Source organism: Aptenodytes patagonicus, chromosome 4 (genome assembly GCF_965638725.1).
Source record: "Aptenodytes patagonicus chromosome 4, bAptPat1.pri.cur, whole genome shotgun sequence".
In the NCBI taxonomy this organism is placed as follows: Eukaryota; Metazoa; Chordata; class Aves; order Sphenisciformes; family Spheniscidae; genus Aptenodytes; species Aptenodytes patagonicus.
This window is the reverse complement of record NC_134952.1, coordinates 13,683,892-13,710,331: the sequence shown is the minus strand read 5'-3', so window position 1 is coordinate 13,710,331 and position 26,440 is coordinate 13,683,892. Positions and strand designations below refer to the sequence as shown.

Here is a 26,440-nt window from a genome sequence, read left to right as displayed (position 1 = left end):
TTCAGTTCCCCAGATCCTCCTTCTTGTCTTTCTTGAAGACAAGAGTGACGTTTGCTCAGGAACCTCCCGCAATTGCCATGACCCTTCAAAGATAATTGAGAGTGGCCTCGCAATGACATCAGTCAACTATCTCAGTAATCTACAGGTTCAAGCTGCACTTGATGCAGAATGAAGGACACGAGGTGAAGATGATGAAGTTTCCAGCCCTATGGCTATTGCTTGCCCATTTGGATGTTACATGTTCTTTGGTCATTGATCACAATAGTCATTCAAGTAGAGGGTGACTTGTAAATACACTAAATTTCTAGACATGCCCCTATCTGCAAGGAGTTGGGATAAAGTAGAAGAAATTTTGCCTCTAGTTAACTCAGCTCTTTTTTGATGCCACTGCTGTTCAGTTAATAGATCTGGGGACTGAGTCAGAGCTCACCAATTCATTACGAAGTGATTTCTCTCCTCCCCAGTTTGGAAAAAACAGAAAGGAAGATGTTAGCATGACTTCTGCTGACCTCATCTCTGCACTAAACGGTTAAACACAGTGGTGGCAGAAGGGTAAATGAAAACAGAATACATACTCTCTCACACCTCAAATACCTATAGTACAGAGATTGCTGTGAGGATAAAGAAAAATCTATTTCAGGGTGACTAAACAATCACACATGCTGACCTAACAGTAACAACAGTTAGCTACGTACTTTTTAGTGGAAGAATACTCTCAAACTGACTTTTTTTCAAAACGAATTATGATTTCATATATTTGACAAAACACTTGGAAGAAAAAATTCTTTTGTCAGATTTGGGTCAGCTTTTTAATATACTCATATGATAAAAGTACCTAAGTACTTATAACAACCTATTCTCCAATTCACTTTAAATCCATCATGTTGCTATCCAAATTGCAGGTTCAATTGAGATATCATTCTCAATAAAACCGTCTTACTACTGAAATCTTTAATACATTATGCATGCTAGAATAAAGTATAACTATATCTTTGTTTTGATTGCACCAGATAAATCTAAATTGTCCTTTTACTGATAATATCCTCTAATCCTCAAAAACATTGCGCTTTGCATTTCACTGACCTGCAAAGATATCTCCTGCTATTCCAAGTTTTTTCAGCTTTTTCAATGATTTCAGAGTTAAAAGAAATTTCAGTTAAAAAATTACCCTTGCTTCTCTCTCTGCATCCAGGGTTCCACCAACTTGTTCTTGAAGCAATGCATAAGCTCTTTGCAAAGCTTGATACTCTCTTGTTAGCTGGCAGAACCTTAGTTCAGCTTCTTCTTTAGGTGTGCTCTTAATGAAGAGGGAAAAAAAGTGGTTTTGTATAAATATATACGATAATGGGTTTCTTTATATAGACAGATAGATTCACAAACACAACAAGCAACACAACTCACACTGAGTCTCAAAGTTTAATACAGGTTTAAAAAACTAAAACAAGTGGAAATGGAAGGAAGGATGATTTGAGGATGATGCAGAAATGCAGGGATCAGTAACTGTGTCTACCTTACAATTTCAGGACAGTAAAAGTTACTATATAAGGCAGTAACGTACAGAAATGGGAAGAAACTGACTGGGGAAAGATGAGAGGGAACAGTTCTATGCACCACTGTCTTCAGCAACTCCAGAGCCACAGGGGCTTCAGAAGGGGTTCATTCTATTCGTCATGCAGTCCATCACTGCCTCCTTACTCTTTTTCTCTACAATGCCAGGGTAAAGCATTTTACCAGCACAAGCACTCTAACACAGAAGTTATATTTCAAAAGCCATAAGAAGGTTTTTTAATTTTTTTTTAACATGAAGTATTTTTAATGTCTTAATTTTCTTTGAATTTTGACCAACTGAAATCAACACTTTCAAGGTCTTTCCTATAATGCTGAGGGCAAGAAATGTCCTTCCCTTTAATTAATTTTTGCTCCAGGAACTCAAGCTCCAAGGAAAAGAGATTACATTACAATATTATTAGATATTAAGCCTAGAAAAATAGGAAGCTTCTTGTGACTGAGCAGTATTAGGCACAAGTTAGTGAACAGGAAAGAAAGATGAAAAAGAGCATCTAATTCATACTTTGTCCTCAGCCCTGCAATCTTTTGAAGTAGGCCAGCTGCAGTGCATATCACAGAGCTGAAACAAAACTTGTTAGTGGGTATTTACTACCTATGATCATTTAAGCCTTAATGAATTGCAAAAGCCTCTCTGAGTATTGTAAGTACAGGAAGGAAATCCTGGTTGTATCAAAACAGTCGAATAACTTACAAGGTTGAAAGGCAAACTATTGTCTAGTAACTATTGACTTTTGGCAAAGCAACGTGCCTATTAATTTTCTTTTGACTAATAAGAAAGGGTTTGAGAAAAACAAGTTTATTTCTCAGCCCAATATCTGCATATCTGCCAAATCTGTCAGGCAGAATATTATCTTATTAATTCTATTGCAATGACTGTGGATGTATTACTGGACTTGAAACAAAACAAAGCAATTCTCTGCCAAATCTTTCATAGTTTCTGTGGCAGAAGAGGTGAAAAAAATGTTTGCATTCATACTCCATGTCAAATCACCTACTACTTACATCTTCCAAATCTTCTTCTGGCGTTGCTGGTGTCCTGTCTGTTTTATCTGTGTTATATGAAGTTACAGATGATGTTTCTGAATCAACAGATTCTTCATCAAATCCAAAAAATGTCTCCACAACATGCCTCTGAAAAGTTAGTTTTTCTTAGTTACTAGCAAAACAGTTGGAAAACCCCAGTGACCCAGGAAGCAGTTGCCAAGGTCTTCTCTGACCATTATTTTAGTATTTAAGGAAGAAAAAAGGTTCCTTTGTAAACCCTTGTCCTCTGATTAATTTAGCTACTTTTCAACATCGTTTGTATAAGAACATCCAAGAACTGAACTGCACACAGCACTGGGTAATTGCCGATAGAATAATGCTTTAGCAAAACTATAAAAGCTAATTACCAAAATCATACAGATCCTACAAGATTTACAGTAGAGGAATCCAATATCTATTCAGAAGAAAGTAACTCGGTACGATGTAACATATAAGATGTAGAACCAAAAGGGAAAAAATATTCTGAAGAACAATGTGGAAAAAATTTTGTCATTCATACTAATTTTAAAAAAGAAAAAAAAAGATTAATTTATAATATCTATTTTGCAAAATCCTACTTAAAAGTATAAATTGCTGCTTTCCATTTATTTTTCCAATACCATAATTCTCAATTTTTTCAAAAGTTCGCTCCAATATTATGACTAACCAAAAAAACTGGGAAAAACAGCATTTCAATGCAGATTTTAAAAATTTTACACAATGTAATCAATTAAATGCATGCTTACAGAAAACTAGAGAAAATGAGTAGCCAATGGAAATAAATAGTACTACGTTCATTGTGAAAAATGTGATGTTTTATATAAAACATCACAACTGCAATAATTCTTTCACCATTTTAAGAGCCCCCTTTCCATCAGTTTCCTAACATATGCTCAGAAAGCAGCAAATTTCCACAGAAAATTCTGCTGCTACAAAAAAAAAAGTTGCTTAAACATTTAACTAGAAAAAGTTTTTCAAGTATTTTCCCTTCCAAAATAACAATAACAAAAATTAATGGTTATTAATCAACAGAAAGCCTAACTTTTTACACCATACAAGTGTTCTAATAACCCAACACAAACTCAGAGAAGCAGGAAAATTAAGAAAAGAAAAAAAAAAAGGTGTTGCTGGAAAAATGGAGTCAGGTTATGAAGCATTCTAGACAGGGAGGCTAGTGGAGAGAGGTGACTCTAAGAAGATGAAGAAAAATCTGTCTATTTGTCTCCATTTTTTTTTGCACTGCTTGATGCTGAATCACAGATCCTGATGTCACAGTTTGGTTTTTTGTTTTAAAATGCATGTGAGGAGATAAAAGCTCTGTTCATTAGAAAAGCCTAAAGAATGAAAAAAATTATCAGTTGTTATTAATTCAGAACATCAGACATCTTAGAACTCAGCAAAGCCAAACTGGCTAAGTGAATGGAATTGGGAGTTATCAGTTTCATTCAAGATATTGAAAGGTTTTATTTTGTCTATAATGCCCTATCTCATGATGAATTCCAAAGGTTTACCTTTCACTGCAGTCTTCTAGACTTATCTAACTTTATACATTCTTCCAGTATGTCTACAAAGTACTGTCTTCACTTTCTCACAAAGGCCCATAATGATTAATATATTCTTTTGGCTCAGCACAGCTGTCATCAACAGCCAAAATTCTCTATCCTGAATTAAGTGGTACCATAAAATCCAGCTCGTAGGTGTGACTTGATGCCTGCATGCCTGACACCATGCACTCCATTTACAGCCTGCAGCCCTGGTTACCACGGTCCACCAGGTCTCAATCTCATCGCTCAGCAGCTAAACAACTCCATCATAGTTTCACAGTACAGCTAATCCCACTCAAACTACCAAAGACAGCTTCAAGACCCTGTTCCGAACCACTTAATTGCTTCACTTAAGACGAGCCCTTCAAAAAAAAAATTAAAAAATCATTCAGACTGCATTTTTAAATTAACTGGTTCTACTAAAATCTCCTTCTGCAAGGATGTTTATGCACTCAAAAGAAGCTCCCCAAAAGCCACATCTTTTCCAAATACATCATGGTTACCCTTATCCATACAGATAAATATGATGCAGCACAGAAGGCAAAGAGCTTTTGAACAACCTTCCTTTTGCAAGCTACTAGACCCCTAGACTTGCTACTTAGTATATTCACAAGTAAAGAAAAGGAGTGCAGTTATAGTACTAAAACCTGTGTCTGTAAAGACACATTACGCAGTTAAGGAAGCACTGTGATCCTTAGAGAGCTATCTCTAAGGCGCTTAAGACAAACACTTCCCTGGGATAATTTAATTCTTTCCTCCAGCATTCACATGCTACACCAGTTTGTTCACCGTTCTGTCCTACTCAACACAACAAAGGAAATGAGGAACTGGTTTAAGCTCTATTCTAGAAATATAAAGACTTATCCAGAAGCCAATGTGTTCTCTCACACTCAAATTACAAACATTTCAGACTCCTCTCTCGTAAGTACAAAGGTTTACCACAAAAACTGAGGTGTAATTAGTCCTTGGGACATGGCCCAACCAGCATTTCTCCCACACTGAATACTGGTTGCAGCCTACAATCATCCAACAGTAATGCTAGAAGTAAATTTTGGGAGTTGAAAACAGGGCTAAACAAATGGTGCTCCCCTCAAGTTGTAAGGAAGGCTAGAAGACAAACAAACAGAGATAAGGTATTTAACCACTGTATATTAATCACATGTGTATGAATTTCTTCATGACACAATTACAAAATAGCTGTTTTTATTGTTGATCATTTAGTATTTGAAGCAACTAGCTTCAAGAAGTGATTCACAGCAAAACCAGAACAAATTAACTGATAAGGGAACAGCTGTAGAGAAAAAAAAAAGAAAAAAAGACATCTGATTCATACAAAGTTTGTTGATAAACACTATAATACATAATAAGGCATAAATAAATACACTGACTCCCAGGGAGATTCCACGTATAGCTCAAAAGCTGAATCATAATGTTTTTTCAAAAGTATATACAAGCATGTACAATACTTACTGGATTTTCGCAACTATACACTATTTTCATTCAAGTTTTATTCAAACTTTTCTTAAAAATGGGAGCATTTTCAATTAACAACTTAAAGATTCTTTTATATTGATTTGTACATTTGTTACTTCTAAATCATAACTTCATAATTGAGAAAATAGTCATGTCAATTGCTGAAAATTTCTGGTTTCAATTCTAATTTCCACTGAATACTGCGATGCATTTAATAGCAAGTATTTTTCATGTGGATTTATATTGATGTTTTCACATAATTTTAAAGTAAAATTATGCATTAGGTCTTTATAACTCAAGTATCAACACTTCTACTGAAATATGATGCTCCGTAAACATCAAAGTTTAGAATGTTATAAATCAGTAGTGACACATAGATCATATTGTACGCAAATTTCAAGATACCCACATATTTTAATGGTTTGGATTAGGTATACTTACACATAAATAATCTGATTTCTCTGTTGCTAAAGTAGTTTCACTTTACATTAAAATATCTCATTTTCAAGTAATTAATCTAACATGATGAAAATGATCCAAGATTAATTTCCTTGTAATGCAATCAGATGAGCTAATCAGTAACTTCTTACCTTCATGCTTATATGTCATTTCTTGGCAGCCAGAAAAATACAGGCACACCAAAGCACAGAGGCAGATAAAAAAAGAAAAATATAAAACAAGAAACATGAACTCCATCACACCAGTGTGCAGGCTTTCCACTATCACAAATACAGTTTATTTACTAAAGTTTAAATAAAGAAACAAATCCGTAGAGTCCTGCACTTTCCAAACAAACTGGGCAATTATGCCTTATTTTCAAATGCGTGACTCCATCAATCATGGAATCACTGTAACTCCATTCTACGTGTCAAAAATAAACAAACCCCCCAAAATACTGTTTCTGGAGTTTCTCGGTTATTTCACTACCAAAATTGGGGGGGGGGGGGGGGGGGCGGGGAAAGAAAAAGAAAACAACACCTGGAAAAAAGCATGCTTTAAACAGCAAAAGAAGATTCACCTCCGGTACATCTTTTTCCTCACAAGCCCAATGGCATGTTAACATAAAAAAAACCCCAACAACCTCTATCAGCTCAGGCTGCTTCACTTCAGAGAAAACTATCCTACAGTACTTGACTATACAGAGTCCTTATATTACTCCTTTAAACACCTTGCAACCAGAGAGATTATAAAGCCCTACCCCACTACACTGCTCCTTTCCTTGGGGAACCCAAGCCGGTTGCCAGCGCTGTTCTATGGACTCCTGTGCCCCTTGGTAATTAAAAGAGTGCTCAGATAAAGCTACACTAGCAACAGTAACCTAGTGCAGCTACAGAGCTCCAGAAATAACACAGACATCTAATTGTAAAAAAAAAATAAAATTAAATCCTTGGTATTTTCAAAAGCTTCTCAGCTGAACTAATGTTATTTAGACACAATCGGGCTATAAAGGCTACTGGACTAGCCTGACAGATCATTCACACAAGCTATCTTAAAGATGGAGAAAGGCATGCCATGGATTCTGTTCTAGCTAACAGGAATCACTGTGAGGAAAATACTCATATTAGAAAACAAACACGGACACTGTCCAGTCAGAGTACCTTGAAAATTAAGGAAGCTGGAGTATAAAAGTACCCATTTAGGAGAAGCTGCAACAGTAGATGAGTGTAAGTCTTCACCCTGTGCACCGAGTTCCTGTTTATTAGAACAAAAAAGGAACCTTTCTATACCTTCTAGTCTGAGCTTATCTGACCACTTTCATGAAACCTAATTCTCACCAGTTATTTCCTTTTTCACTTTGTCAAGGGAAGTGGGACACAGCTGGAAAAAGATACAGCTGCAACAGCCAAACTTGGTAATTCAGTGTGTTAATGCTAATTTTACATTTAATAAATCTTCAAAAGCAAAGCCAAAGATTTACGTCAGTAATTTCTCCTTCTGAGTGGCTGGTTAGGACAGATACACCCATAATTTCTTCTACTATTATATATAGGTTACAATCTGTATGATATAAAAATCTTGCACAGATCATAGACAGAAATACACTTGCACTGTACATGTCTATATATAAAGCAACTCATCTTAGACTGCCTTTATAGTCCATGCAGAGAAATAGGCAATTTTAGGACAAAAATCATATGGCCTATTTAGATACCTACTTCCAGAGGAGAACAATCACCACTTAATGTTACCACTCTGTCCAGAGTGAGATGTCTATATCTCACCTCCATTAATGACATCTAACCAAGCACTGCAAATGTTTGGTTAGATGAATTCTACCATTTTCATCTGGATTCCTGAGACAGTGTCCTGGTTTTGGCTGGGATAGAGTTAATTTTCTTCCTAGTAGCTGGTACAGTGCTGTGTTTTGGACTTAGTATGAGAACAATGTTGATAACACACCGATGTTTTAGTTGTTGCTAGGTAATGCTTACACTAGTCAAGGACTTTTCAGCTTCCCATGCTCTACCGACTGAGAAGGCTGGAGGTGCACAAGAAGCTGGGAGGGGGCACAGCCAGGACAGCTGACCCAAACTGGCCAAAGGGACATTCCATACCATGTGACGTCATGCTCAGTACATAAACTGGGGAAAGCTGGCCGGGGGGGCCGCTGCTCGGGGACTGGCTGGGCATCAGTCAGCAGGTGGTGAGCAATTGCACTGTGCATCGCTTACTTTGTATAATCTTTTATCATTATTATTATTATTATTATTATTATTATTATTATTATTATTATTATTATTATTATCTTCCCCTCCTTTTCTGTCCTATTAAACTGTCTTTACCTCAACCCATGAATTTTACTTTTTTTTTTCCTGATTCTCTCCCCTATCCCACTGGCAGGGGGGAGGAGTGAGCGAGCGGCTGTGCGGTGGTTAGCTGCCTGCTGGGTTAAACCACAGCAGACAGGCTGTAAAAACAGAGAGGACGAAGATGGTACAATCCCAACAGCTCATCTGGGTAAGCAGTCCATTCTACATAGATTGTTCAAATAAAAAACTGCTGGAAAACTGTGGGAAAAACAGCTCCCTTTGAGGATTTTGATTCTCACAGGACCACACAGGTGACCTGGAAGGAAACCAGCCTGTATGCCAGGATTGGATTTTTAGAAGCTAACATCAATGGTGTTTAAACTCCAAGTCAACACTGCATATACATGTGAATAGCCTACACGTTAATACGATGGCAGGTAATAGGACATTAATAAATATATTACTGATGACTTCTTTCCTTCCTTAAGGAATTAGCTCATTTAGAAACTACATATATAGTTATATAATAACTAGTCTAGTATATATAGTATAACTAGTATAGTATTGGGTTTATGTGGCAGGGTTTCGGTAGCAGAGGGGCTACAGGGGTGGCTTCTGTGAAAAGCTGCTAGAAGCTTCTCCCATGTCCAATAGAGCCAATGCCAGCTGGCTCCAAGACAGACCCATCGTTGGCCAAGGCTGAGCCTGTCAGCGATGGTGGTAGCTCCTCTGGGATAAAATATTTAAGAAGGGAGAAAAAACTGCACAGCAGCAACTGCAGCCGGAGAGAGGAGGGAGATATGTGAGAGAAACAACCCTGCAGACACCAAGGTCAGTGAAGAAGGAGGGGGAGGAGGTGCTCCAGGCGCCAGAGCAGAGGTTCCCCTGCAGCCTGTGGTGAAGACCATGGTGAGGCAGGCTGTCCCCCTGCAGCCCATGGAGGTTAATGGTGGAGCAGATATCCACCTGCAGCCTGTGGAGGACCCCACGCTGGAGCAGGTGGATGCCTGAAGGCTGTGACCCCGTGGGAAGCCTGCACTGGAGCAGGCTCCTGGCAGGACTTGTGGACCCATGGAGAGAGGAGCCCACACTGGAGCAGGTTTGCTGGCAGGACTTGTGACCCCATGGGGGACCCACGCTGGAGCAGTCTGTTCCTGAAGGACTGCACCCTGTGGAAAGGACCCACGCTGGAGCAGATCGTGAAGAACTGCAGCCCGTGGGAAGGACTCACGCTGGAGAATTTTGTGGAGGACTGTCTCCCGTGGGAGGGACTCCATGCTGGAGCAGGGGAAGAGCGTGAGGAGTCCTCCCCCTGAGGAGGAAGGAGCGGCAGAGACAACGTGTGATGAACTGACCGCAACCCCCATTCCCCGTCCCCCTGCGCCGCTGGGGCAGAGGAGGTGGAGAAAATCGGGAGTGAAGTTGAGCCCAGGAAGAAGGGAGGGGTGGGGGGAAGGTGTTGTAGGATTTGGTTTTATTTCTCATTATCCTACTCTGATTTGATTGGTAATAAATTAAACTAATTTCCCCAAGTCGAGTCTGTTTTGCCTGTGACAGTAACTGGTGAGTGATCTCTCCCTGTCCTTCTCTCGACCCACGAGCCTTTCGTCGTATTTTTCTCCCTGCTGTCCAGCTGAGGAGGGGAGTGATAGAGCGGCTTTGGTGGGCACCTGGCATCCAGCCAGGGTCAACACACCGCAAATCCCATTCACTCTTCTCTCACAACTTTCCCTCTCTTTTGCACTTGTTTTTGTTTAATAGTCCTGCTTTTCCTTTGAGGAGAGAGCATCAAATAAAATTTCAGATGGCCAATTTCATATGGGCACCGAAGAGCTAACAGACAGGAGATGGAATAACTAGTGGGAGTTATGTGTGCTACTGATTGATTTGTTCTTTCTGATGTATCTATCATATCATAAATAAGAAGCAAACCCCTACTAACTCTGCTGCTTATGCACACAACGCCTGCAGTAATCTCTGCCGAAGTCCCCCAATTATAGTACTCTTACCACATGAAGAATTAGCACTGCCACAAATCTTTTAATGGTATCATGCACATTTTCTCCAACCCTCATGTTGTTCAACTCTTGCTTTGGTCAATAAGGAAAAGAAGAGGATACCACAAAAGCAGCAGCTTGCTCAAGAGAAAATAGGTAAAAGGAAAGGGTACAGAGTCTAGGTCAGCTGAAGTTCTATTAACACAGAACATTTTTAAGACATAAATGAATAATTATGGAATTTTCAGCCTACAGAAATTAGCATCACTAGTTATCAACTCCTAAAAAATTAACTAGTTTTGTTTCATTAGGAACTTTACAATTTAGCAAAAGATCTTACACAATTAATTTAAAATAGGGTAAGGGCTTATCATTAAAGAGGACTACAAAAATTATAGTATTAGTTACATGTGTGTATATATATATTTAATTTTATGTTCTGTTTTTAAACTCGCTCTCAACACACAAACTTCCAGGTATACTACACCAAGAAAGAATGCTTCAGGGCTACTGTAAATATATTTGGAGTCTATCAGCCTTCCATTACATAATAGAAAAATGTATGCAAGATTTATTGTTCTGAATTTTTCTTTCTTCATATGTAAAAGATACATCATTATTAGAAGCATAATTTGAAGAAATTACCGCTGAAACAGAGAATCCCAAAGGATAAATCTTTCTGTAATACAGGTATTACAGAATGCAGAGCAATAAAAAAGCACCACCTGGAGGTCACCAAGAATATACTATGCAGAACACAATGACAACAAGCACCCATTTATGACAGAATGTATCTTAAGCTATCATACAGATGATAATCATCTCTCCACTCTTCACTGCTATTTTCTCCCTCTCACCCCATTCTCCTCCCCTCACAAGTTCCAGGCTGCTAATGTTCAACTTCACAAAAAACCATTATTCAGCAAATTAATTACTTTAAGCAGATGTCACAATAAACATTAAATGTACACTCTGAAGCAAAACTTTTCTGTTTCTACAATCTAAATTTTTCTGTTGTACTTTGCGTTATAGAGCAAAATAGTTACTAGAGAAAAACAGTTGGAATCTTTTTCCTATTTATGTATCACATACAGAAATATCATTTCAATAACATCCCTAGCATGAGTTAGTTTTCAATTGCGATTAAGCAGTAACTTGGTACGAGTAGTTTAAAGGGTGTATTTTCTTTAAAAAGGACTGAGTATTTGTCCTATGAAATGGTAGTTGTTTTGAGTCATTATATCATCAGGCCTCAAGCCACTTGAATATTTAGGCCACAATGGCTAAACATGTAATTATATTGTTTATTTAAAACAAAAACCAAAACAACACTTGTGTGCATTACAAAACTTGCAGCTCCTGATTTATCCTAAGAAAAAGTGAATAAGCACTCATTAGAAAAAACAGGAGAATTATATGAAATTTTACCATTAATTTAAGTAGAGCTCTAATTTCAGGCAATATTTGAAACAAGCACTGTTCACAACAATGGAAATGCACGGAAACCGAAGGTTTGCTCACCTTTGGAGGCTTCAGACTTTTCCTCTTCTGTTTTTTAGACCGTAATAACCGTTCCCTTTCCTAGAAGGAAAGAGAACATTTTGGTATGGGTTTCTTTTAAAAAATATTTAGATATGTCTAACACAAAGAAATATCATTAAAATTTTCTTAAAGCCTATGGTAAAGCTAACACAAAGACAATGTCTTTATCTTTTTTGAATAACACCATGTTGATATAACACCACGCTGTACTGCAACTTTATCCCTTTAGCAAACAAACCTTCAGCCATATACTTTACACGCTTGATGGGAAGTTGGCAAGAAAAGGCTTTGTTAAATACTGGGCACAGATTTCTGACAGTTCTTTTGACTCTTTTACCAAGAAGCTCACTATGGAAACAGAATTCACATTCTCACTCCAGTGTTCAAGCATCCTGAAGAAGCAGGTCGGTAGCTAAAAATGAGTCCAGCCTTAGTAATGACAAGTCATTATATCAGGCATACTCCGATTTACAAGCATGCGTATGTAGATATAGTGTTACATGTGACATCCTTGTAGGGCAAAAGTCTCAAATCCAAAGGCGCTCAGTCTGTGCCAACTTAGCCGGTGTCTTTTTTCTACCATGGCTTTGGAACAAGATCACAATTAACTATATCGTAACAGGAGGAGGTTATAACTGGAAAAATGCAGGGTTTATGAACATTTAAGCCCAAGAATACTGCCTTGAATTCCAAAGGAGAAGAGGAGGAAGAGAAGGTAAAAAATGCAAAGGAGCAAGCAAAAAAAAAACCCAACACAGGAGGCAGGTGATCTGTCTCCTTGCCGTTTTCCTGATTCTTTCCTTAGCTCTGCATCTTTGTTTGCAGCACCTCTATTTTTAAAAGAATGATAGCAGTTCCAAGTGCTTCTCTAGCAGTTATTGCTCACTGCATGGTATTATTGTATTCAGAGTTATTTGCTTTACATTCAGTTCAGAAACTAGAGAAACAGGAAGCTCCCAGGGGAAATCAGAATAAAATAATTCATCTTTATCAGCACATTGTTCCAGGAATGAAGTTTTGGAAAATACGAAATAATTCAGAAAAGCACAACAACTTATATAGCACCTTTAATATATGTGGTTTTCAAAATAAGGAAAAGTAATGATTGCCAAGGTAGAATGGAGCGGGTATTTCAAGCTGCAGAATAATATAATATATTAAGCTAAACCTGAAACCACGTAGATGAATTTCATAGTGTTGGAGAAAAATGCTCCCTCCTCAGGTACCTGGTTAAGGCACAGTCCCTGCTTTAACCTGGGTCTCCTGCATCCCAAGCAGGTGTCCAAACAGTTGGACTTTCCTCTCACTTCAGTGCAGAATGAACAAACACTTCCAAAATCCCCCACTCCTTCCTGTTTCTAACCTTGTTTGTAAGAAGACTGCTTAATTTACTGTCTCAATAATACATCAAGCTACCAGAACAATAATAATGCCAATTAAAAAACACCATTTGCTGAATCACTAGCATCTTTTGCAATCATCTGAGTTTATCTTGACAGCTTTCTTTTTAAGTCCTGACCAGAACACCACTGCTGTGGGAGAGCTCAAGTTGATATGGCTTCAACAGCATCAAAGATATCCTACAACTGACAACGTTAATCAATTCAGAGAACCCTAATGCTTAAGACTATCGTTCTTATTTCTGTGTATCATATTGGTCTCAGCTGGAGGTAAGCTGATGAATTTTGTATTAATCAGGTATGTGACATGTGGGTCATTCTTGATAATTATGATACATTTATATTGTGTAGAGGTGTGCTTTGAGCCAGAAAAGATAGCTAAAAAGCATAATGGAAGTGCAGAATTCCACTGCATTCATATCGAAGGCAAAGCATCAATTAGTTTGTACTGCCAACCAAAGCAGTATCCTAGTTAACAATTTAACTTATTTCTGCGAGTGGAAAAGTATCTGTAAATAGGAAACAAAGCCAAAATGAAACCATATTTTAAAATATTTATTTATTTTACTTTCACACTAAACACAATACTATTTGACCGAAGTCAGGATACAATATATTTCCTCGGGTTACTGTCTGAGAGGGTAAAAAGAGAGTCCTTTCATACCCACTTTACACTGAAATATAAGTGAGGTTGTATCTGCCATATACTGGGAATTTAATACCATGTCATAGTCCCTGTCTGTACAGTTGTATTTGGAAGGTAAAGCAGCATTGCTTTGTGAGTCAGACCCTACATCATAGTGTCTGAATAACATCCTACTGCTTGTAACACTGGAGAATGCACGCAGACATCAATCTTTGGCACTGATTATAGAGAGAAATCCTGGGTCAAAATCTCAGAGGAACTGCCAATAATAGAGACAATGTTCCAGACAGAGCAATAACACATCTTGTTGTTTTATCTTTTTGGATCTTCTATATTTATTTTCAATGCTGTATCCAATTGTTTAATTTTCTATTTATACAGAATGACCTTAAATTCGTTTTCCCATTTTGTAGCAGTCAGTAGTGCCACTCGAGATGCTCTGAGTCTGCCTGAGTTCCAGATGCTGCTCTAGAAGGGCGGGGGTCTCTCAGAAATGATATATCATTTCTGCCAGCACCAGAAGGGTGTATCATAAGTTGCATTAAATAGCACTAGACACCACTAACATAACTCAAGAGTCCTGATCAAACAGTGCAAACATCTATGAGCATCATTTTAAGTAGGCTTCACAGTCAGAAGGTAGCAGCTGTGCAATTCTAATCTTAAACTATGCTGCTACTTTTGGTTAGATGAACCATGCATATTTCTCTCCATTTGTTATAAAGACAGCTAGTGTGGCCAGCTCAGAGATGCTTAGTTAGGTGAAATTAATGCCATCCTGCATGTTCCTTTCTTTTAGGAGAACTTCTAGGTCAGGGGAGTGGTTGGGTTTGCACCAGGGTCTACATCCAACACGTTTCAGTCGATAAGTTTTGGAACGTGTCCTTTCCTCAAGTTCCTCAGTTGTTGACGGCCAATTTTGCAAGTAAGGTGGATGGACTGATGCACTTCTTTTCACAAGCAGCTCGTAACAGGTAAATATTTTGTAATACAAAGATTCATACACATTCCAAAGAAATTCATTCACTACCTGAGAAATAACAAAAACCCTTCAATGCCAAAGAACTATTTCTGTATCACTACTACAGCTGGAGTTAAAATACTGCTCTCAGATCTTTAGCTTGCCTATAGATGTGTGTGCATGCAAGTATGTATACCAGTCATAAGCATTACCACTGTGAGATCATCAATAACATGCTGCTGTTCTTTGACTTGCAGTCTAAGGAATTCAATTTCTTGTTCCTCCCGTGTGTTGCTGAGATCATTCAAAGATGTGTGCCTCTTCAGTGCTGGTTGTGCAGATAACTTCTCTTTCTACAAAAATTAAAATAAAATTGAAAAAAACCCAAACATAAATGACGTTTTAAAGTGTCTTGCTGTAAGAGGAGGAAAATTCTCATGTATGATGTAGTAATCAAGAATTCTTTGGACTCGTCAGTGCAGACTCTACTACAACATAAGGCCTCTTTCAACAAAAAAAATATTACACATTCTGTATGCCTCAGTGTTAATATCTCACATAAGATATTTTAAAACAGACTCAAAGAACATAGTCTAGGACAAAATTAGCAGACAAGTGAACTCAATTATCTAACATAGTAGAGCCTTTGGCACATGCACTCAAACTCAGTTCTGACTTCTAATCATAAAAGCAGCATTTTTTAAAGCTGATTTTTAGTCATACACTTTCATAGCCTCCAAACACACTTTATCTATCTGTGATCCTTTCCCTTAATCAGCGTGAATTGATACAACACAAAGCACATGCCACTCTGAATTTAGAGCATGAATATTCAGTTGCATTGGCTGAATTTAAGACTCTGAAACGGCTGTATTAGAGCAAAAGCCTTACAAGCACTTCCACCTCAAAAGTAACCGTGTGTAATGTGTTCTAATAACATGATGTCAGAGATGATTACTTACCAATTCTACATTTTCCCTTGATAGATTTTTTATTTTCTCTTCCATTCTCTGGATACATTGCAACATATCATCATTTTTTTTGCTCATCCTTTTATTTTTTTCTACCAAAGGCTTCAGCTGACTTTCTGTCTCCCGAGAACGTTTCAGCTGCAAATGGCAAAGGAACAAAGTTAGCTGTGCTTTAGTTTATACTTGTAGGAAAGAAGAAATACGTGTGTTTTTACTTGCCTTCTTCCTTCATTCAGAAAGCTTAGTTCTTTTGTTAAGTGGCATCTGATACAGACTACTGCTGAACTAAGAGCTACAGGAGTCCAAACAAATAAGAAATAGTATTTTTGTACAATCTACAAAAACACTAGATCTGGTCACTGGATTTTGCTCTTGGAAAACACTTATGATGCTCCATAAAAGTGATTTCTTGATAAACTAATCTTGTTGTATATAAGCTTCTTGTGAGCAACTAGGTCTCTAGGGTAGTCGTTTTCACTATCCCTTAGTAGGAATAAACTCTTCCTACTCTACTTTAAAAACCCTATACCTAATGTGTAATTAGAGCAATGAGAAAGTCAGCCAGAGGGCACAGATTCAATCTCAGCATTCTGCTGACATTTTCAAGCTCCTCAATTTTGTTCCTGTGGTTTTATGATGTTAGACAATTATGTGAAGCAAATTACTGCCCTTTCGTGCATTTGTGTGTATTCAATATTTCACTCTTTCTATTTCATTAATCCTTGAGCTGTTTTGTTTGTAAAAAATCTATTTTTTCCAATCAAAAGATGTTTCAATTTACTGAGCTTTAACTGGAAATGAGAAAAAGATAATCTTTCTCCTGAGATAATTTCACTGAGTATTGGTTTTCTCTTTCATTCTCAGAAGAAAATTATTTTTCACAGTGCTTAATCATACAAGCTTACTGATATTACTGGTTTTATGTAATATTGTCTCACAATAGGACAAAACCTTCTCCATATCTTTTCCAAAATACATTTCTTATGCCTCTAGGTCAAGCATCAAGAAGAGTATTTCACCGCGTTGTACATGCCCTCCATCTAGAGGGACACTGAAGGATAGATGTTGCAGTACTTCAGCATTCTTCAGGGATGTTTTGAATGACATATGTCCGCAGAAAGGATTAGGAGGCTGAATTATCTTGTCTTTATATAATGCAATCTTGAAAAAAGGCAAGATGTTCTTGAGAGTACAGAGCAGAGAAAAGCAACTGTAGCAGTAAAAGGCGGGGGGCGGGGGGAGGGGGAACAAAACAACAAACACTCAGCACCTAGGCAAAGTAGGAAAAATGGTGAACTGCACCCAGGCTAAAACGCATGTTCTTCTTACCCCAAGAAACTTACGTTGTTAACGAGGAATCAATTTTTGTCATATGAAAGGGCAGTTTAGACTATACAGCTATTTAAAGAGGAAAAGTTTAAAGAAAAAGATTATGTTCTCAATTCATCCAATTTTAGTCTAGCATTTTTCAATTGACTTCACCAATTTAGATTCAGCCAAGATGCTGGACAAGAAGATTTCAAAAACTAGTTCTTCTGATAATCACTGAGATGTCATAACTAAATTAAGTCCTTTTATCATAAAGCAAAGCCTTCATATCTCAACAGGAAGAGCTAAGTCTGACAAAGCAAGGAGGAAGATGTCAATGCTTCACTCACCTATAGGACTGACACGTGGCAAGAGTGCCCTCCCCTTCTGCCCTCACCATACATAACAGCATTATTTTAGAATCAGATACATAGGTTGCATGAGGAAAAAATTCCATCTGATTACAATGAAAAATCTTTTCCTCTGCCACTAGAATTAGGGCATTATAAGAGGACATGTAAAAATTCCTTTTGTTAAAACTCACCTCCCATTGCAGTCAATGGGAGTTTTACCATTAACCTCAGTACAAGCAAGTAAGTAGCGATGCAGGCTAATAAAATTCATTCTTAAAATTTGTGTCATATCCTTTCTTTTGTAAGTTACTATCGCTCTCCTAGGATAATTTCACCTACTTAAGAGATTTCCCTTGAGAAATGGCAGATTTTTCATCACTAGCACAAGAAAACTTCTTTAACTCCTAGCTAGTATAAGCATGTCACAAAACCACTGTCAAATTTCAAAAAGATTAATACAGTAATTTAAGCGCATAGATTATGCATGTTTTACACAACATCATTACACAGTGCCACAGGCAAGCTAGCAGTCAATTTGATTATGATGACTCCAAAATAAATTTATAAATTTTTATTTTTCTGGAACAAGAGAGATTCCATCCATGTCTTTTATGGTCACAAAGTGAATTTCTATAGAAATCTCTGTTATATTTAGATATAGTTGATTGAGGCCAACCAGGACTAATTTGTAAATTATTTATAACACTGACTTTCCAACATTAAATCTTTTACCATAAAGATGCCCTCCCAGTCACCATCTGTGTTATTACTAATTAATTTACCAGTTCATTTCTTTCATCTGCTAAGAGAGTATTTCTGTCTTCCAGCTTCCTTATTACAGCATTCAGTTCGGCGATTTTTAACTGAAATCTCCGCATGTCTCGTTCATCCAAATGCTGCTCCTTTACATCAAAAACATATAGATACATAAAATTACCTTTTAAAAAAAATTCACTATCCATAATTTAATATCATGGTTTAGCAAGTGGATTGTGTAAATTTAATATAGACTTGTACATCAATGTCTGGAAAACTTATTTTAGTTAACTGAAACACTAAACAATAACATCCTGTGGAAATACTACATGATATATTACATGAAAAGTATCTATTTGTGAAATGTATGTAAAGGTTTAACAATTTGAAAAAAACCCAGCAGCTAGATAAGTAATATTTCACGTATTACTGGTTACTTCTCACCAGATTTCTTACTATCGGCTAAAACAATTCCAGTGCATAGGACACAGATTAAAATAACATGGCTCAGTTTTTGAGAAGTATAGTTTCTATTTGCCATTGGTTAAAATAATTCCTAAAGTTATGAAATTCATAGCTAAGAAAATAATGGGGTTCACAGTTGAAGCTTACAATGTAAATTCTAAAAGTTCTATATCCACATATTTTTCAACATTCTTTGAAATTCAAGAGGTCCAAGGAGTTTCTAAATCATCAATGAAACAGCACAGTGCAGTGCAGGGCCATTTACCATGAATTAGTCCTTCCAGTATTTTAAAAGTAACCACAAAACCAATGTGAACACCCAGGCAGCAATTATCCTGTGTTGAACATTTGAAGAAAACACAATTTTCTTACCGGGCTTCCCATCAGTTCGGTGATATCCCCCACTCCCGCAGGAAGCTCTCTCTTAGGACTACTGTGGTATCGTTCTGCCTCCTTCACTTGGACAAGCTGTTCATCCAAAGCCTCTTTCTGAAGGAGCAGTTTCTGTGTATGGCCTGTCTGGACACCAAGGTCTTTCTCCAGAGCCAGAATCACCCTGTCTTTGCCTTTTATCTCATCCATCTGGAAAACGGAAATAAAGAAGGACGTTTCTGTAACATCTCCAAGTGTTCACTGCATGCATACCCACAAGCTTGCAAAAACAAAGTTCTGTTTCTCTCAGAATTATACCACCACCCAAACTATGGTTGCTAACAAGAAGATATATCTCCTCTGAAGCCTTTTCCCCTCCCCTTAAAAAACTTTCAGCCTTCACTTGATGATGAGTTTGCTCGGTGCAGTCTCAACCCAAGAGACAAACAAAAATAGATGCAAACTCTGAAACAGAATACATAGCCACTGAAATCATCCACTTCATCTGAGGATACACACTTCTATAAGCAGAAGAAAAATCTCCCTTCACTATGTTTCAGAGAAGAAACACAGGGCTAGTACAAGATAAGACAAACACACCCTTTAAAACTCACCTGGGCTTTGTTTTAAAGCTTGAGCCATACACATTTGCCCCATGTTAACTCCCTCTTTATTAGTGAAAATCACACGTGGTGAATCTCTTCACAAACATTTAAAAATTAGTAGCATATACACACACACACATTTAAACTTAAAATCTTAAGCATACCTATGTATTTTTATGTGCCCTTGTTGTAAGATTCAAATGAGGACTAGTCTTTGTATAGAAGGAAAAAAAGCAAATGCACACAGGCATTAGAATAAAGGGTAGGAAGAAATAGTTCTTAAACACCCTCTACAGTTACTGAACTGTGTTGTTCATACATCTCCATACCAAATAAAGCATACTGCTAGCAGTGATCTACTGCAGCTCTCGTAGGATTTGTCCCTCGCAGCATCAGTGTTAAATTCACTTTGGTACTATTCCAAATGCTAGAGGAAGTGACAATCTGCAGCAGTTACTATAGAAACAGATTTCTTAGCAACAATGTTAGCCATTAACAATATATTTATTGGAACTGTGCTGTATCTCCTTCAGTTTACTAAATTGTTTTCTTGGCCAACATAAACCCATGGAATTTTGGAAATAAGACTATTATAATCTTATTTGAAAATACAAAATAAAATCATGAACTTGTTAAACCATACATTTGTTGTTTATTGTAGTCCTACATCCATAGAAGTCCTTTATGTCAAGTTATACCAAAAAAAAAGAAAAAAAGGAAATGTTAGAAGTAACTTATAGTTAAGTCTGAATGATGTACAGGATTAACACAATCAGATTACACGATCAGATACAATTTGCTTCTTCAGGATTCTTGCCTTACTCCTTTCACAGTCTACAAAGGACATGAAATTAGTTTGTGTACAGAACCTGAGTGGCAGGAGATGGCCTGGCTGAAGCAAGTCAAGTCATGATTGAAGATAAAAAGGTCAGACTTGAAGTGAATAAGCTGGTCTAGACTACTTTTAAGTTCCAGCTGGAACTGATGAAGATTGGTTCTGATGGAGATTTCTTTCCTGACTTGGGAAGGTCGCTGGGTCTCAATTCCTCATCCAGTAAATAGGTATAATACTTCCCAGTACGTTAATTCAGATTTGTGAGACTTTCAAGTATGCCAAAAAGGACTTGCAGGAAAAGAATGCAGTTTTTATTAATGGAAGAATTCGCAACATGCAGAGTTTCAGAGGGACTGTGCAGCAAAGAGCAATGACAAAAATTAAGCAGCTGCTTCATTCACTGAATGCTATCTGTCACGCACACTGATCTATCAGGGACCCCTCGGGAGGAAAAAATGTCATGTAACTAAATACTGTGGACAGTTTCGCTTTCAATTACACAGGTGTTCACACTGAACATCTATTCAATTGAGATAGGAATTCGACCATGCAAGGCATACATTTAACAAGGAAGAACCAAGGTTACATAGGCAGCCTTGATTTTAGTTACCCAATTAGTAGCACATTTCATACTCTTCATATTCTCACAACTTAAATGGTAAATGGAATGACATAGGTGTTTAAATTGGAAGAAAAAAGAAAGCAACGATCTCAGTACAGACTGCTACTTGCTGAACCACAGCAGAAGAGATCGTTTGAAACAGATGTGACCAGTGAAATCACGCCCATGTCACCCTTCACACACACTTCCATTGATCAAAGCACACAAGCTCACACACATTAGAGAGAAATGCCATGAAAGAGCATGGCTTTGGGGTGGGGGTTAGGGGAAGGCAGGGAAGAAGGCAGAATTCCCCTCTGCTCTTCCTACTACTGTTTTTTCTACAAAAATCTACATGTGGTGAACCTTTCAGAAAAAAAGAAACACCCCATGTTTCAGTCAAATAGAAAAATCTTTGAGACTGATAATAATTGAAAGTAGCAATATAATAGCAATGGCTGCACATCCTTTTTTATTTTGGGCTTATATTTTAAGTTGCAGGTACGCACTAGAGAGTCTCTTACTCATGTAAACATATGCACAAGAACGCACACACACAAATACACAGAGCATTGCAATAGTGCTTATTTTTTTATAAGCACAAACTAGCAGAAGGAAGAATTTCTAAGCAACTAACTTATAACAAACTGATAAAGATGAACAGAACTGCAGCAGTAACGCCTCTACCTTAAGTTTGGTTTCAGAAGCCTGGGGCACAATACAATTCTCCTTTCCTCAAGGGGACAGTTACACTTTTGATTTCTCCAATGTAACTGCATCAACCCAGTCAATGCCTCAATTTTCTTAAATTTACCCCAATGCCTGACCCAAAGATTTACCATCTTTCTTCAGACTTGCACACTACAGAGCAAACTTGTTCATCTTCCCTGTCTGCTTTCTTAACAGAGAGTACAACTTATAACAGAGTGTACAAATTACTTCAGAGAAGGAAAAAAAAGGAAGAGAAATATTTTACAGGGATACAACATCCCTCAGTTCCACATGGGAGAGATGGCAGGTCAAGGGGCAGGCAGGCAAAGAAAGAGGAGGTACAAGACTAGAAAAAGAAGAGATATGGTTTAGGTTTAAACTGAAGATAAGCTGACAGTTAGAGAAGAAAGGTCAACCACTCCCAAAAGACTTTAGCTTAGCTTAGTCTTATATATTCTAGTTGTAAAAGCTCACAGAAAGTCTCCATGTCAGTTCTGTACCACTGGAGAACTACTCTTTTCTCGAATTCTTGCCACATTTGGTTACACAAAGAAAAAAAGTTGGCAGCATAAAAGAAAACAGCCTTATGTAATTAGACCATGTATTATGGTCTTTATTTTAGTGGGAAGAGGAGTATCTTCCATTAGGTAAATGAAAATCAAAATGGATTAATCTGCGTTCCTTGCTGCTTGCTATCTTGATCAAATACATGTTGTAGAAGCAACACTGTCATAGCCAAGATTGTCTAGGAATACATATGGTCTAAAAGAGAAGAAATATTTTTTATTAGACCAAGTGACAGAGTTGGAAAGAAACTAGCTTTCAGGTACGGAAGCCCTTCAGCAGATTAAGAAGCTGTATGCTTAAAGCTTGTCAGCTTTTCCACCTATGTAAGTTTGTTTTTCCCATAAATGTTTTGGTCTCTCTCTCTCTCTCTCTCTCTCTCTCTCTGATATATATGCATATGTGTATATATGTACATACACAAACACACACAGTGTACATACATGTATATATACACATACATATACACACTCACATTTTCAGATATTTGCCAATTGTCATTTATGACTACTGTAGACAAGCTGAACATCATTGGCTTTTAAGTGAAATAACAATTAGTGCTCCTCTCACGACCTCTCAAGTTTAAAGGTTTAACCCTGTATTCTTCTACTACAATGTTCATTCACCAGACAGCATCCAGAATTTGTTACTGTACCATGCATAGCATTCCTTTCTTTTTTATGCTTTTTAATGTCTGTTTTACACCACTAGGGAACCATCCCTGAACTACTTATCACTTACATACCTAAAATAGTTGTCATCTTTAATTCTGTTCTCTCCCAGGTGCAATCTGATTACCTCTAAAGGCTCTTTTTGCCTATCAGCTCTAAAATCCATACGCAGAGGTAGACTTTTACTTGAGTTCTTATATCATGCCTTAGTCATTGCAACATTCTCCTTTCTGACCTTAAATGCAGTCCTGCCCACTCACCATCCAATGTGAATGCTGCTGTTAATAATGCTCTTCTCAACCACAAAACTCTCATCTCTGGATTCTCTAAGCTGTTTTTCTTTTCACTACATTAAACAACAACAAAAATCACTCTCACTTTCAAAGATGTTCACAGCCTAACTGGAGCCCATTCATCCCTTATCCAATATTAACATGCTATGTCCCCTCCCCAATATCAGCTTGTCATATATGCAGTCATGCATTTTCATGTTTTCTCCCATGCCACTGTTCCTGCTTGAAGAGACGCTCCACAAATATCCATTTAGTTACCTGGACTAACCCTCCTCAACTTCCTTTCAAATCTCTCCTTTTCCATGACACCTCTAAAATACAAAAGGAAACTATGAAAAAAACTGTAAATACTTAACAGTTATTACACTGCTGAGATCACAATCTATTAGCTGGTCATCGAATGGGATATCTAAACTAAGAAATCCCTGAGAACCTAAGACATAGGAAGCACATTATAGAAATGCAGGAATTTCTCTACTGGAAGCGATGCAGGTATGTCAAGGCCAGCACTGAGCTGAAGCTAATATACCTGGATGAATCAGTTCTCACCTGATGATTCACAACCGGATTCTGAGCAAGCAGATGCCTTTCCACTGTGCTCCTCAACCCCTCATGGTCCAGGGAGCATGGTGCAGGACCTGCCTCACCAGGTGCCTGTAAGAGGTTTCTGCATCTGTGGCACAATGTAGCTGGGACAAGCAACTGAAAGCTGACTGCACTAACCTCCTACCACTGCTTTCATGTATTCCTCCCTGTACTACTCTTCATTTGAGACTTCTCACTAAAATACAAAGGGTAGAGCCACCTTTTCTTCTGACATATTTAGCATGAGATCCCAATCCATGCATTGGGCTCACAGGTATTATGTTAAATCAAATACATTACCCAGAAATTCCTTCCAACTGGCTGCTTTGCTTTCAGATTTGTTCTCAGTTTAAAACAAATTTGCCCACTTTTTGCAGCTACACAATACAACAGGGTCACATGAACTCTTTTACATTCTGTTTTGCATGGATTTTAAAGCATTTTAGAATAGCCACATTTTTCTTCATGCAATTAAGCATGGTACAATTCAGTACAAAAAGCTGTGATAGGAAGGCAGTGGAGCAACATGAGGTTAGAATTCATTTTCAGTTACATGCGCTGAGAAGAGAAGTGGTAGAAATACCCTCCAAAAGAGGATTGTAAAGAAAATAAGATCATCCACAAGCAGCTGCAGAAGGAATTACTGAGAAATCACCTTGGATAGCATAAGTAACTCTGGAGCTCTTGGTTAAAATTACAGCTTTCTAAAGTATCATTTCTTAATGGGGTTTGTGCTGTAAAATGTTAGGTGCTGAACACAGCAATTACCTGCATTATATCAATGAAGAGCTAGCATTTATAGCCTGTGTCAAAATTACACAGTTTCCTAAGAACAGGTATCTAACTGCCTCCTAACAGCTATGAGAAATGAGCAGAAGTAAGTGTTTTAATAATATTTATCAAACATGAAAGAAAACCAAGCCAACCATTGGAAAGAGTATCCCCCTGCCAATTATCCCACACTTCAACAGCTACAGTGAAAGAAAAGTCAGAGACCTTTGGGGGAACTTTAGCCTCTCACAAAGTTGAAAGAGAAATTCCCAGGGAATTAAAAGCCAGATCTATCAAGGCAGGGACATACTCAGTTTTCAAAGTGGAAAAAGCCAGCTGCTGCATTGCCAAGTGTAAGACCTTCCTCTTTACCCATCCTTATCAAAGTTATCTCCTAGCCAACCGCAGAGCAAAATTCTACAGTACTCTTATCCAGAAGAAACTGAATTAATCTTTATACTAAATGCTTCACACTAAAAATAGGGATATCTTGACAGAAGGATTGCTAGTTACTAGGAAAAACAAAAAGGAGATGCTACTCAGTTAAAGATAGAACTAAATGGAATTAACACCTTTTGCATTTATAAAGGGACACTAAGACCTAACAACAATACCCCAAGGTGAAGGCCCACCTGGAGGGAGGAAATAAAATATTCCTGTGTTGTGCATAGCATTCTCTACACCAGACATGGCCACCTATTTAAATAAATGTTTGCTGCTTATTTAGGAACCTTAGGGGAAGAGGGAGAGAAGATGCCAGCCATCCACTGGAGAAGTAAGGGTCATACACACAGGTAGATGGGACTTACTCTTAATTTCATGTGTAATTTTTCTAAACCAACAGTCAATATTTTCTTCCAATAGCTTTTCCCACGTATTTTTTTGTAAGTGTGTAAATCTCATATGTAAGGGATATATTAAAAGTTTTGATAAATTAGACGAGAAACACTATGTGGGCAGACAATTCCAGAACTTACTGATAGGAGGTTTCTCACATCCTTCTCAAAAGCACCTTGCATTATTGTAGCTGACTACAACCCCTACTACTGGATCTCTCCTGTTACCTATTACATGTGTTCATTATAGCTCTGTCAATGAATAAATAGTCAAAAAGATGGAAAATATAGAAGGACCGAGTAATACAAACTTAAGGAGTTTTTTGTCCAGTTGCCACACCATACATCATTTCTGTGGGTTTTTAATACTGTTCCATATTTTGTAAAAGATATAAAAGTCAGATTTGTGACCTACCTACCATAACGGAGTTCTTAGAAAATACTAAGAATAAACACAAACCGCTGAGCCTGCACTATAAAAAGCTGTCATTAGATCTGCTTAATTCAGGAAAAAACAAGGCCCGGGTGGAATGTTGTTAGCTCCTGAGAGGACAAGCATAAATCTTCAGAGGACGGAAAGCAAAGTATTATTTGCAGTCCTAAAATGCTGGAGGTGATGGAAGGGTCTTTGCAGGAGTTTAGCTCAGCCTTGGAATGCAGCTGAAACACGCATCGCAAACAGATGGCAAAATCCAGAGAAGCGGCCTACAATTTGCTGTCAGCAGCTGTGTGTGAAATACACACGGGTTTAAGCGCTGATAAGAAGCATGCCACAGCGGGCTCTACCCAACCGTGCATGACTGCACACACTCGGATGATTCAAAACTCAGCTTTCCAG

At 37.7% G+C, this 26,440-nt stretch overlaps 1 protein-coding gene across 5 annotated transcripts in view; it reads right to left on the bottom strand.

Annotated features, from left to right (window-relative positions):
- The window catches only part of JAKMIP1 (janus kinase and microtubule interacting protein 1), a 178,211-nt gene that overhangs the window by 53,662 nt on the left and 98,109 nt on the right, over positions 1 to 26,440 (bottom strand). For all 5 annotated transcript variants that reach the window (XM_076335917.1, XM_076335913.1, XM_076335915.1 and 2 more), the window contains 7 exons: positions 19,131 to 19,340; positions 18,320 to 18,439; positions 15,868 to 16,014; positions 15,118 to 15,258; positions 11,878 to 11,937; positions 2,572 to 2,700; positions 1,169 to 1,297 (listed from right to left, as the gene is read on the bottom strand). In XM_076335917.1, coding sequence (XP_076192032.1) covers positions 1,169 to 1,297; positions 2,572 to 2,700; positions 11,878 to 11,937; positions 15,118 to 15,258; positions 15,868 to 16,014; positions 18,320 to 18,439; positions 19,131 to 19,340 — 936 coding nt within the window. The remainder of the gene's footprint in view (positions 1 to 1,168; positions 1,298 to 2,571; positions 2,701 to 11,877; positions 11,938 to 15,117; positions 15,259 to 15,867; positions 16,015 to 18,319; positions 18,440 to 19,130; positions 19,341 to 26,440) is intronic.